The following is a 14,578-nucleotide window of genomic DNA, read 5'->3' as shown; positions in this document are numbered from 1 at the left end:
GGCAGGCGGCAGTGCACCCGCCGCGGCGAGCACGGCCAAAAACTACTTTCTTGAAGCGCTTCGGGGCACTTTTGACACCCTTGTAACTTCGTTGTAGATTAAGATAGAAGGTTGACATTTTATACATCAATAGATATACTGGAATTCATTACATGTCCAAAATACCTTTTAATTATATCCAGTAGTTTACAACTTATAGCTACTTAGTTGAATTCTTCACTTTTTTACGCAATTTCATGTTCAATCATAATTTTAAGGCACTTGCAATGGTGCTACAAACTTGCAATTTGGAATTTAGTCAGAAAAATATTCAGATTTATTTATTTTATAATTCCAACAATTTCATTAAAAATACATGAAAACCCGTCTAACTTCGTTATAGATGAAGCTAGAAATTTTTAACACAAATAGATATAATTTACCTTGTTTTAAAAACGAAGTGTTTTATAATTACAGTTTGTAGTTTATGAAATATAGTTAATTGAAATCTTCACATTTTACAGAAACGCACGTGTAATCATAATTCTAAGGTACTTCTAGCAGTCTTAGAAACTTGACTCGACATATTGTTGCATAACCCCCAAACATGGGTACCAAATTAAATGGTGTTATAAGTAGAATATGAATAAATGCAAGTTGAAACTAATGAAATTAATGGAAAAAAATGTAGTTAGAGTTAATTTAAAAAAGTGTATCTAAATAACTTGTTAAAGTAAGTAATTAACTTAAAAAAATATGTACAGTTGTTGTATACCGGGGCTGAGAGTAGGTGTAACACGGGATGTGGGCAGGAAGGGCACACAAACTCACCGACGCCGATCTTGTGGTATAGCTCAGGCATGTGCAGCTCCGGCTTGTCTCTGCAGAACATGTTGTACTCCGTCTGCTCCACGATGGGCGTGATGCAGTTGGCGTGCTTGCAGTTCGTGTACGCTTCCATTATCTGCGCCAGGACCACGACACACTTATGGATATGGACATTCTGCTGGTCTCACCTGGTGGTAGTCCACCACCTAACAACTGCCTTATGCGCAATGTATTCTTATTCGCGAGAGCAAATATAATGATAGGAATAGGAAACGATCGCAACAATAATATGACGATATTTTATAAATATTAAGATAGTCATTAGAAGAATACGACATATTAACGCTAGCGACTAACATTGAAAGTGAAAACAAGAAATAGATGCAAAATGCAAGAATTGGTAAATTTCACGGAGACATCGTGATTGATCAAACACACAGTCCGGCAAACCTAGTAAAAGCACTAATATCTACTGACAATCACTAATGATTATATATAGGAAAACGTAGAATGAAAATGCAAAACAAATCGGCACAGCTTAGGACGGAGGACTCGAGCCGGTCGGAAGCAGGTGAAGCTAATCTCGTAGCCATCATCATCATCATCTTCTCAATACACTACCTACCTATAGCATAATGTAATAATGTATATTTATATAAAAATACCTCGGAGGGAGACCAGCGAGCGGTGCCCCAGTACATGACCCAGCCCTGGTTGATTACGTGGTTCATGGCTCGCACTAGCTCTGCACAGATAAAGGCACAACAAACATTCAATAGGGCCATTCTAATCATATCGGCATTTTATTTATAATGTTAATGGTTATAAATTAGAAAATTTGCCATTTTCAAATACTGCTCCTGTTTATGATGTAGAAAAAAGAAACCAATGTTTCAGTAAACTCAGTACCTGACATCGGGCAGACAGGGTCCGCTTTGTGCAATAAAACCACATCGATGTATTCAGTTTGCAGGCGGTTGAGGGACGCCTTAACGCTCTCGACGATGTGCCGTCGCGACAAGCCGCGCTCGTCCGAACTAAAATATAGTTGCAAACGGTTACACTGAAACTCTAATACCTATATGTAGTCAATTACGATCAAAGATATGTAACGATGTGACCTCATAGCATGTGCTGCAACTGTTAACGTCGCGGCGACAGAAGCTGGGAACTGCATACTCGTATGAGACAGCACAGTTAGTGATTACCATTGACAGAAGCACCTACGATACTCACTTGGTACTCCAGTATATTTTAGTTATTATGATGACACTGGTTCTCCTCACGTTGTTCTTCTTGAGGATTCTTCCTAATTCAGCCTCGCCTTTAGCTAAAAGTAATATTTGTTTAACAAGTTGTGAAAGAAAAATCAATACATATTAAATTAACATAGAACATTCTACGCCACGAACAGGCATTTTGTGTAACTATGGTCCTTGTGTATCCATAACAGCTAAAGGGTGTCAAAGCCATCTGTTTTAAAATATTTTTGTTTAAATATAAACAGTGCATTGGATTTCGTGGCCTAAGGTCTGACTCGCGACTCATGAGGCTTTTGATAACTGTCCATTGCCATATGTTACCGTTATGCGCCTCCGACAAATCAAAGAGGTTGATGCCGTTCTCCAGCGCGACGGTGACGATGTCCTCGGTGGTGTCCTCGTCGATGCTGCTCCACAATCCGAGGCCAATGTTGGGCACGCGGAGGCCTGACTTGCCGAGGTTCCTGTAGCGCAGCCCGGCCGTCACTGCCGAGGGCAGATTCGCCGGGCTGTGACTCGCCATGTATGTCGACATCTTTCTGGATTCTGACAATTCTAAAACTAAACAAGTGAAAACTCATACGTTTGTATACTGATCAAATATACATAAATACATATATATACTCGTATATACTTTGTTGAGGTATGGCCTGAATGTTTACTGGACGAAGCAGAACACAAGACAGTGGTCGCGTTATCGCTGTATTAGTCAACTGCCTGCTAATCGTCAACAGCTCACTATACGTCTCATTGAGGGACTCGTAGCCTCGTAGTACCTAATAGTACCTAAGTGAGAGGGGGACTAGGCCATAATCAACCACGCTGGCCCACTGCGGGTTGGTTGACTTCATGCGTATCTTTGAAGTTCTTCGTAGATGTGGGCAAGTTAGATATTTTACTTCTCCCCAAGAACGGCGGTTAATTTATGTATAGTTAAATAAGATTTGATAACCACATTCGTACGTAGCGGGATACGAATCCAAGACTTGCAGATTACAAGTCAAGTGCAAAAACCCCAGAGTCACCGATGCACGACGATGACGACATAAATCGGTTCCTTATAGACCCCTCGCTCCGTTCACTCCCTGACTCCTAGGCGCCTGACTTCTATGAGGTCGTGGTATAGCACCGGTCAATTCATTTGGTTCACTGATGCAGCGGCTAATGCAGCTGGCTACTCTAACACTATACTTTGTTTTAGTTAAATATATGTATTATGTATTATGTATTATGCACTTGCCTTGATCTAACATTTGCTGTGAATTAGAACTGAAATCATCCATACAATCCAGCGAGGCAATGGGGGCGCGGCATCTGTATGACAAGCAATAATATCGCTTAGCAATATCTACACACTCACCAAGTATGTAGTTACATGTCTAATTTCACCTAGCATCACTCACATGGCTAGCACACAACCTAACCTTAAGTCAATTAATTGAGTCAATCTCCCGCTCATCATCAAAAAAATCAGCTATAACGAGCAAAAATTGATCTTGCCAATTGCAATCATAGAGACTTGTACATATCAGTACATACTTACCTATAACACCTTAATATCGATCCTGTTCGGTAATATTTATATCTAAGATACATCAATTATTTTTTGTTGATTTGTGTTGATTAGATTAGATTACTATAATAAAAATACAGGATGTTTCTGATTGCACGCATCAACGGCTTTGTGGAGTTGAGGACCTCAATAGATATCGTGGAATATTTTTCTAAAATTTGAATGTCACTCATTGTTTTGTAAAAATTCGTAAAAATCAGATTTCCGGATAAGATTTGTTCGTAAGTCCGAAATAATGTGTCCAAAACGGACATTTCATTTCTTGAACAAGCCAAATAATTGAAATTTCGTACAGATATCTCTTTTTGGAATAATTCACGGGAGAACAAAACAAAAAAAATCATTGAAAGTTTTCTTAAAATGAAATTTCTTTCTGTAAATTTGAGAAGATGTTATTATTTACTTTCACGCGAACTTTTTCCTACCCGTTTTTTTCAAAAACTACGCCCATTTCTATAGAATAAATCTAAAAAAAAGTGTCGCTTTTCGGTTGTTTTTCATGTGAAAACAACAATTTTAAATAGTCGAAGGCAACAACTTAAAAAATAACAAATAATTTTTTTCGAAGAAATCTAAAAAAAAATGTTTTAACTTTTGAAGTAACACAAAGGCAAAAATGAGTGAATTCAAAGAAGAAAAGTGCGAAATGCGTGCAGTAAAAACTTGTCCGCAAACGTCGTTAGCGCAAATTTGACCAAGAATTACGCCATTTTGACATCGGGGAATTAAAAAAATATGTAGCCTATAATATGCCCGTCTGTGTCAGCTACTCTCCAGCGAAAGTCCCGTCTAAATCTACCCATCCGTTTCGGAGATTACTCGGAACAAAAGCAGCACAGACAGACAAAATTTTTTAAATGCGATTTTCGTTATCAGCAACGCAAATACATCAATCCAATTTTATTATATGTATAGATAGAGAGATAGATATACTCGTAGATGTAACGATTAAAGTAACTGGCAATTAATAATTTTGAGTACTGGCTGAATGTGCATGACAGATGTCGAGCAACGATCGAATGACCGATGACAGTAGTCATTGAATTCCACTATTCATTGATACGATTTGTTATTATAAAATTGGTTAGTCTCTGTAAATGTTTGCAATTCTATTACAGTGTGTTGAGAAGTTATCAAATAATATGGTGGTCAACTAAGGATAGTGTTTCTAATGTTACACGATTTTTATTTAATTATCTCCGACATCAGAAGTGGGATCGGTGGAGATACATCACGTAGTTCACTATTGAGTGGGATACGACTTAGTGGTATTCGATTGATATGTGTGGCAGCGGCCTGTGTGGCACCGGCCTGTGCGGCATCGCACTGTGCGGCATCGCACTGTGTGGCATCAGCCTGTGTGGCATCAGCTTGTGTGGCGTTGAACTGTGTGACATGCGACATTTAACTATGTAGCATACGCGTGTGTGTGTTAAATAAGGTAGTATAGGGGCGAAATTATTGTTAATTTTTGAACGATTAAACTTGCTGGCAACTAATAATTTTGCGTACTGGCTGAATGAACCGATGGGAGTGAAGAAACTGACATTTTTCGATATGTTAAAGTTTGAACGAAATAAAACTTTTTGATTATCTGTTCAACCATTTAGACTGCAAACTGTAACAAACATCCATCCATCCATCCAAACTATCGCATTTAGTTATAATATTAGTATGATTGAAACGATTACTATTTTGGTGGACTACAACTGTTTCAAAGCTTGTACGAAAATACAGTTAGGGTCATAGCCCGAGGTACAGTTTCGCTCCATCCAAAATACACAGGGTATCCTGTTTCTTAATGGAAAAAGTAAAGTATTTTAAGAAATCTCCCAAGTAAAAATATTAACACAAATATTAAATAGATTGTTTGTTGAACTTTCATTGCTTTGTTACTTAAATATTGTAAAAGTCTTTTGTAGATTAAAAGGAAGGAAAAAAATGCGTTTTTAGTAAGATAGGACTGGGTAACCATTACTGACGGTATTATAAGAACGTAATCAGCTTTACATAGAACCCAAATGGAAAAAGTCGCAAAAAAAAAGCGATTTCCTGAACATTAAAAAAACATATTTAAAACAAGTTTCTTATCCAAATTAATGATAAAAGTTTACGAAATTGAAACAATAAAATTGATTATTAATTTGCATAATATTCTAGAGACCGCAAAATCAATATTCTTGAAAATGCTAATAGGTCATTGTTTTTATATATTGTTTATACTGAAATTGTAATTCAAATGATTTTGATTTTACATAAATAAGTAATCTTTTTCAAAAAAGCATGACATTTGACAAATAAAAATTAATTTACTTCTATTATAGTCATACAAGTGTCCCGTAACTGTAACCCAGAGATCTACCATTTACATATAGATATAAAATAACTACAGTCTCGCATTATAGAAATATCTTGAATTAGTGGAACCGTTAGCAACAGTAATTGTTTCTAGAACGTCTTTATTTTATTTTCTGAATTGCTAAGATAATTAAGGAATGTTCCAGAACATGTTCTATATCGAAAAGTTAGGGCTTCTGCGCAGGACGCCATTTTTAAGATCGATAGCAGCAAGCAAAGAGAATTGCGCATGCGCGCCAGCCGCCATTTTAATTTGGATGGTCTGCTCCGCTACATGAGAGTACCGCACCATTACGCAACATCCCACAATACGAAGTCAATCGAACATAACGTACTTAATATATTTTGTAAAGTAATAAACGAAACTTACTGGCCTGGCCGGGCCGCGTTTGCATCTTGATTCCAATTAACTTACCGATGAACATCAACCCACAGACTTTGCAAATCTGACATAGCCTTCTCACATTATACTATTATACTATTAAATAGAAATATATTGAAATAATCAAACTGTAAGCAACAGTGATTGTTTCTAAAATAATAAATTTCGTTTTGTCTTCTGGATTGCTAAGATAATTAAGGATTGTTCTACATGTTGTTCTATCTCAAGGAGATGGCGCTTCTGCGCAGTACGCCATTTTGAGATCGATAACAGCAAGCGACGAAAACCGCGCATGCGCGCCAGCCGCCATCTTAATTTGTATGGCCTGCTACGATACATGAGAATACCGCACCATTACGCAATATCCCAGAATATGAAGGCACTTAAGCCATGTTTAAAAATCGAACAGAACGTACTAAATATTTTTGTAAAGTAATCTATTCGGGCCGATTCATAACAAAAATAAAATCTATATGAACATGTTATGCAACTATAAACCATTAAACTAGTTATTGTCTATAATATGTGGCTCTAAGTTAAAGTCTACTTCTATTTTCATTTTCTATCAAAAAATCTGCTAAATGTATTGAGGTGGTAGCTTTAACGACTGCAAGGCTTAACATGGTATCACTAATGTAGTATAGCTTTTATTGAATCATTCGAGTCTCCAATTCGAGATATGTTGGCATTTCATTTGGTGTAACAAAAGCTGTTATCTACAATAAACATAATGACATTGACTGTAGACCCTATTACTAACAAACGAATTCGTCACGAAGGCATTTATGAAAAAGTCTGCCAACTCATCTTTGAGTCTGTCCGCCATCTTGGAATAAGTCGGCCATCTTGGCATGAGTCGGCCATCTTGGAATGAGTCGGCCATCTTGGAATGAGTCGGCCATCTTGGAATAAGTCGGCCATCTTGGAATGAGTCAGCACCTTTAAATCGTGCCTTTCCGTAAATGCCTTCATGACAACATTTTTACAATGTTATTTATATTTGACCAAAATTCACAAGGCGATAGTATTGAGAAAAGGTAATATGGACAGATTTAATAAAGCGGACACAATGTACAAGCTTGCCAGAGATTCTAGGGTGAAGGATGTATGTAGGTATGAGGCGGAAAAGTGAATCGTCAATGTGCGTCATGGGGTACTCAAGGATTACCGTACCTTAGCTCCGGGCGACGGCACCGAGCTGCATGAGGCAAGCCAAGCGGTCGGACTATACTCGTATCTCAAGCTGTTGCGAAGTATCAAAGAATAATGTAATATCCTGTACATACGTCGATGGCACTTGACAATGCGTCGAGATACGGGGCCGTGGTTGCTACTCGCATGCGACGATCACGGTGCGCGATGCAGCGAAGTGCTCAGCTGTACTCGTCCTCGGGAGAAGACATACTGACTAAGAACCGGAGCTCTCAACTTAGTGGCTCCAGCGTCGTTACCGCGGGCATTCGCTCGGCTCTTGTCTCGACAAAGGACGCAGCGCACTTCTGTTGAAGCCTCGATACATGTATAGATCCACATTCCCACTGAGGTGCGTTGCGCCCCGATCGATATTACGTCTTCTCCCTAGACGACCTTCCTTATGGGTCAGTTACCGATATATCGTGGGCATTGGATTGGAGTCAACGCTGACGCTGTCCGGTAGTCCGAGCGGCGTTCGCGGCGTGTGCGGCGTGCACCGCCCCATCGAGGACTCGCTGCGAGACATGACCACGCTCACGCTCTCTCGGCCGCTCTCTTTGCCCTGCATCTCGTTCCGCCTCATTCCGCTCCTACGCTTAGTAACGGCATCTTATCTCCCTACGCACATCCGTGGCGCAGAGAAACGATGACACTTCTCCGCACGCGCACAAACCCCATGGAAAAGGATATAGCAGGTTCAATTTGAAACACTTAAGGACAGTAGGTATACATAGATAAGCATGCATGCCCTAATGCTAACACCTAGTCAGCTAGGAATCTGTGATCGACACCGGGAGAAACATCTAAGCACTGAATTCTAACGCGACAAGATAGAGTAGAATTTAAAACGTTTATTTCGCGGCCGAAGACTCACCGAGGTTTAAGCAGGCGTCTACGTACTCAACATTGGTCCGGAGCGGAGCACTGGCGGACCCTGACTGCGCCGAGGCGGCCGCCGCCCGGTACCTCATAGGCAAGCGAACAAAGGAATTGCGCGCGCATCCTCGCCCCCAGGTCACGTAAAGCGCCGCCGCTTCTACCCTTCACCACCCACCGCCAGCCGCCTACGCTACCACACCCAACAAACCCCCCTAGATGTATACTATTTTAGGATTTAGCTCTAGATGCTGCGTGTTTATCCCATAGCCAAGTACCATAAATCAATATTGTAGTCCTCGGCGCAAGTGCGTCATCGCTTGCCCCTCACACTCATACTACCGCCGGTCGCCAGGGAGGAGTAAACCGCCCCACCGCCCCTACTCATACCACATCTCGTGAAAATCAATGTTGCAGCGTGGGAGGCTGCGGGGTCACAGGCTAAAGGGCATCACGTAGACTGCTTATTGGGTGTGGCACCCAATATATCTTATATAACCTGAAAAGATTTTATTATTTCATAGCATAGACATCATTGTCATATTGCAAAATGTGGTCTTTCGGGGATGTAGTGATGTAGTGCATATTACGCGCATAAATATGGCGATGACAATGGTTATATTGATCATTTGACTTGGTGTTACTCAATTTTAGTGTACGAGTAGTTATGGTAATTATACCGACAGTCAGCTCCTTGTGTAAGGTTACCGCGTGTTTATAAACAAGTAGTTACATCAGGTACAAGCATCATAAGACATGACGTCTGGAGGGGCTGAAAGTTCATACGACTCCTTGCAACCAGTTCTATTTGTTGTGTGAATTTCCCTATAAACCATGAGCTTTCCCCTCCCTTAGAAACCACAGTAGAGATGTAGCTAACACTTCAATATAGGCATATACAGACTTATCATACGTAGAGAATCGAGATACTTTAAAGAACATATGAAGTACTCGGACATGTACATTATCGGTGTTATTATAATCATCACTTTACACGATTCGACAGCGAAAAGTCATTCAGCATTTGATGTATATCTTACTGAGAATATTGTTAATTCTAGACAAAATTCGGTGTCTAACTTTTTGGCTTCTTCGTTTATTATTAGATACCAGGATAGTTAAATATTTATTACTCCATTTGTGGAAAAATCACCTTGTCATATAAAAGAGCACCGTGTAAGTCATACAGCTCCAAATAACACCATAATGAAAAGTTATAATAGTTAAATTCGTTAGGTAGGTAGGGCGTTGGCTGGCTGCGCCGCTTTGTCCCGTGCAGCTCGGCCGCGGCCGCGGCGGTGGGCGAGGCAGGGCTCCGGGCGCCGGGCGCCGTCGCGTCGGCGCCGCAGGTTCGATCGATGCAGCAGCCCGCTTATTGCGCAACATTTCTACCTGGCCTACGTGCGCCTAGCCCCGTGCGTCCTCCGCACCCGCACTCCGCTCTATCTAGGTTAGACTAGGGTGCATATCTTCTCCAATCGGTGGGGGGTGAGGCAACCAGCCACCCCCGTGCTACCGATCGGTGGCTGCACCACCGGGCGGCAGAGCCGCCGGGCCGCCGAGCCGCCCGCATTGCATTTATTATGAGTACTTACTTTACTAATTTATCAATAATTTATCAACGTAAGATATAGACATAAGAATAAAAATGACTTTACATCGGGGACATACACGGAATACATGTTTTTGGCCAAACCGTCTGCCGAAACAAATTTAGGGTGTGAAGGTTGCACAGTTCGGTGATGCGATACGAAACGTCAGTCGTCGAACGCGGGCACTCATAGGGGTTAAGACATCCCTGCAGCACACCCTTCTTAATGATGACATCATCATTCATTAACATTTAAAACGAATGATTTAATACACTTTGTCATAATGTTTGTACTAGTATCTACTTACTTTGGGGAAGTAGGAAAACTTTTTCGTAAAATGCGTTTAGTGGATGTTTTATTTGTATTATCGTCGTTTTCATAGCTCGAATCCTCCGTAGTGGCGTCGTAACTTTCCATTGAAGTATCTGCAAATTGATAAGCATTTACCTAACTCAAATAATATATAGTAACTTGCAAAATTGCAATAGACAAGTAGCAAAACGAATCGCAACAAAAATTCATACTTGAAGCATTACAAGCGAAGTGTTAACTAACTGTATTCGGCCAATTTGAAAACCTGCCCGTAGAAGTTCAAGTAACATTTTGTTGCGATTCGTTTTGCTACTAGTCCGTTGAAGTGTCACTTGTACCTTGATTCCCAGCACTGCCTTTGATTAATTTTTCCATAGATCAAAAACTTTACAAACAAAAGAAATCGACTTTCGGACTTTTGAGCAGTTAAGAGCATGCTAATAATTTTATAAATAACTTCGAAAGACAGAACTCTCTTATTACTTGTATTATGTATTACGGTTATATTGTAAATTATTACTATGTCGGGCGCGGTTTCAGAGTAAGTACATGGATGCATAAATAAAAGATTAAGTAAGTAAAGTCAATTGATTTCATAGCATAGAAAGACTTACTGATATTTAGGCTGATTGGATTCTCTGAATCAATTTCGTCGGCCTCCTGCAGGGAGCGCGCTTTGGATAACTTTATCTGTGAAAAGTAAATACTCAATGTTTTTGCATCTCAAAGCTTTTTCAAACAATTGTAATATTCAGGAGGGAGCGGCTTCTATTCGTTTCTTTGGACCTCTCGTAGTCGGTAGAATTTCGTATTGTTGTATAACATGCAATATTAGCTTAGAGTTGAAATAATATTATAGTTATTTTGTAAACAGGGCTATGGTTTTAAAATTAGAGAATTAGTGGCAAGACACCTTTCGCTGGTGGTCTTCCTCGGCCCCAATGGCGCGCTGGTACAACAGACTTTTGTCTAACTGACGCACCTCTTCGTCTTCTCGAGCTTGACTATTTTTTTCCTGTTTAGAAATTACATTAAAGGTTTAGTAAAAAAAGCAAAATATTCTCAAAAAAACTCAATTATTATTACTTTGATGTCGGTGTCAGCCGAGGTATGCAGTGATATTTCTACGTAAGGCTTTCTACATTTTTATTATTACAATTACAATTGAAAGTATTGTAGCGTTTAACTGTACAATATGAACATAACAGCCACGAGTACAATAAGGGAGGTTTACTATTTTCAAGGAATTATTTCGTTACTTTTTAGTGTACTGATATTTTGAGAAAAAATTTGTTTGGAAGCCGGTTTTGTTTTTTTATTAAAAAGTATATTTATTTCTCGATTTTTAGTGAATCTAAACATCGCAGTATGATAATCACTAGCTTTCAAACAAAGTATGAGCTATCTACGAAATTAAGTAAAGAACTAATACACCGTTGCGACTATCACTCATAATTCTATCCAGCCGCGCGCCGCTGTTGCCCGTGAGTTTTAATATTTTGATAACTTCTAGAATCTTGGTCAGAATTACATACTGGAAAAGGCAATTATGATCTACATTTCATACTCTATCGTGAAAACATATTTATTTGGATAAGGATTCATACCAAATAAGAATAAAAGCGTTTTAAATAAAGTTGATTACATTTATTTGACGGTTTTCGCGAAACAAATGGTTATTGTGCGACAACCTTAAGAGATAGATATATGCCATCGCGGGCTTTAATTTAGCCAATTGAAAGAGCTACAATTCTTTCATACATCATTTTTATGTAGGTCTTATAGTTTAGGCTACGTAAGCCAAGAAAGCAAACTTTGTTACAAGTTGGTATATTTTTCTGCGACTTGTAATTTGCTTTTTATGATATCTCCTAAACTATTGATCGGAATTATATAGTTCCAAGGGCATGTATAAGCTACATTAAATTCTCTTGATGATGGACATATTTATTTGGATAAGGATTCATACCGAACACGAGTAATAGCGTTGAAAGTGGGGTATAGATTTCGAGCGATATTTTTATGAAAAAAGTGGTTATCATGCGACTACCTTAATAAATAGATATACAAGTATGCTATCGCAGACTTTTATTTAGCAAATTTAATGGGCTACAGTTCTTCCATACATCATTTTTATGTAAGTCTTATAGTTTAGGCTACGTAAGCAAAGAAAGCAAAAATGACCCGAAATTTCGTCGCGCGATTTTGAGCTAAACTATTTAACTACGTCGTAGTCTTTAACTCCAAAAATCAAACAAAAAAATGGGACCCACCTGCAAGCATTACCTTTCGGATAAAAAAGTAATTATCAAAATCGGTCCACTAGCGGCGGAGTTGTTCCGTAACACACATAAAAAAATTAAAAAAAAAAAACATACAGACGAATTGAGTACCTCCTTCTTTTGGGAAGTCGGTCAAAAAGAGGTGGTCACTTCGATTAATACAAAAAAAATGCGTAAAAAAACGTTAAAATGTTATAATTCATACAAAATTTCATAGGTAAAGACCTAATATTGAAAATTGTTTGCTTTTATTCACACCTTGGAGTCAACGAGTTTTTTCATAAAACAACCGTCAGTAATTTCCCAACTTAACCAACATCCGCAACTCAATTAAAGCTTTCTCCCGTCCAAGTCCCGGTTGAAACGACACAAGTCTAGTCGCGGGATACAAGTCTATTTATTATTGTTTTTATTCGTGTTCACAATCCTAGAATTAAAAAGTTATATTTACTTTTTGGAGCCTCTCCTCATGTTTACAGAATTGTTTTTCTAATTCTTCTTGAGGGAATGGTGGAGTTTCATCGCCGCTCGAGGTGTGTTTTGCGCCTGCAAATTTAAAAGGTGTATCAGTTCGAGCGACTCTCAGTGTACGCCTTACTTGATACTTGATGTTCTATACCTAGAGTCGAACCCCTGCCATCATCAACATGCACATTAGTTATCATAAAATATTGTATTCATTTTCCGGTGTCATTGAGAACCCTGAATAACAAGTATTGCTCTGTAAAAAGAAAATGTAGGTAGGAGCAAGACATAGACAATTTATTCGCATTTGACATTGTTTATACGGCGAGTGCAGATTGTATCAGACCCGTGTCTCAATTTGCATGTACTCAGACATGCTCCGGTTTTTTGTTCGAGCTAGCCTTGAATATTATATTAATGTTTTGCGTCAATCTTTTTTCAAACGTTTGTTACACGAACGTAGCAACAAAAAAGCATGTACTACCCTCTGTAAATCTGCTTTAACAATACAGTGCAGATCAATTTCCCATCAGACATATCCACTCGCAGCATCTTTCATTTGTATATAAACTTGAGTGTCGTAGTGAGGGGGGGGGGGGTATCTTGCCTATATAACTAATTACTGGAACAAATGTAATAAATGTTACTTCGGAAATAAAAAGGAACACTACGATTTCAAAACACACTGTACTAATCTACATATATCTATACTATAATAAATCAAAAAGTACTGGGCCGATTTTAATTTTTTTTTGCACCATCAGAAACGTAATTTATCTGTGAGTAACATAGGCTATATTTTATTATTCCTAAAATTTAGGAACTATTAATAAACAGCGTGTTTCTGAACGCCGACATTAAAAATTGACTAAACCTTAACTTTTCTCGGCTTACGCTGCCTAAACCGTTAGAGGTATATAAAAATGATGTATGAAAGAAATGTAGATCTCAAAACGTTCTACAGAAAAGTCTGCGATAGCATAAATCTATCTTTAATAGTTTTCTTACAATAACCACTTTGTTGTTTACAAAATTAATAAAAAACCCTCATCCGATCCTCCACCTACTGGAAGAACCTCAGGGCAGCGGTCGCTTCCCCATTTTGGCGAATCTAGGTGGCCGCTTGTTAGATTGCCCCCTTATTGTATAAAAAAATGTTCGTTTGCTCAGGAAATTATGCGTGTAAATTCTAAATGTGGTGAAATATGTAATTACGTCGACGTCCATAATATCAACAGCGTCGTATAAAGAGTTACAAAAGTGTTTAACTAAACAGTGTCTAGCTTCTTATATTTTTTGACGTAAAAGACGAAATGCAAAAGAGTCGTTTCAGTATTGGTCCGTAATCAGCTCAAGTAAAAAAATGTCACTAATTTTCATCGGCCGACACCAACTCTGAAATAAAAACATCTACACAATGAACACTGGCGTAGCGAGTTTATCTCATGCTCGAGGCACTATATCTTTTTAGCGCC

General features: G+C 38.8%; 1 protein-coding gene across 1 annotated transcript; it reads right to left on the bottom strand.

Annotated features, from left to right (window-relative positions):
• Positions 1–810: 810 nt before the first annotated feature.
• Positions 811–13,179, bottom strand: LOC106110346 (voltage-gated potassium channel subunit beta-1; the record flags this gene model as incomplete). The annotated part of the gene is made up of 10 exons (XM_013292184.1): positions 13,090–13,179; positions 11,270–11,371; positions 10,971–11,046; positions 10,352–10,469; positions 3,310–3,383; positions 2,391–2,630; positions 2,044–2,137; positions 1,717–1,844; positions 1,473–1,552; positions 811–943 (listed from the first exon to the last, which is right to left on the bottom strand). Coding segments are annotated over exons 4-10 (859 nt in total), but the record flags the coding sequence as incomplete, so codon positions are not given.
• Between the last annotated feature and the right edge of the window lie 1,399 nt (positions 13,180–14,578).

Source organism: Papilio polytes, unplaced genomic scaffold (genome assembly GCF_000836215.1).
Source record: "Papilio polytes unplaced genomic scaffold, Ppol_1.0 DF824437.1, whole genome shotgun sequence".
Taxonomy (NCBI): domain Eukaryota; kingdom Metazoa; phylum Arthropoda; class Insecta; order Lepidoptera; family Papilionidae; genus Papilio; species Papilio polytes.
The sequence above is the reverse complement of the archived record's forward strand: the minus strand, read 5'-3'. Positions and strand labels throughout refer to the sequence as shown.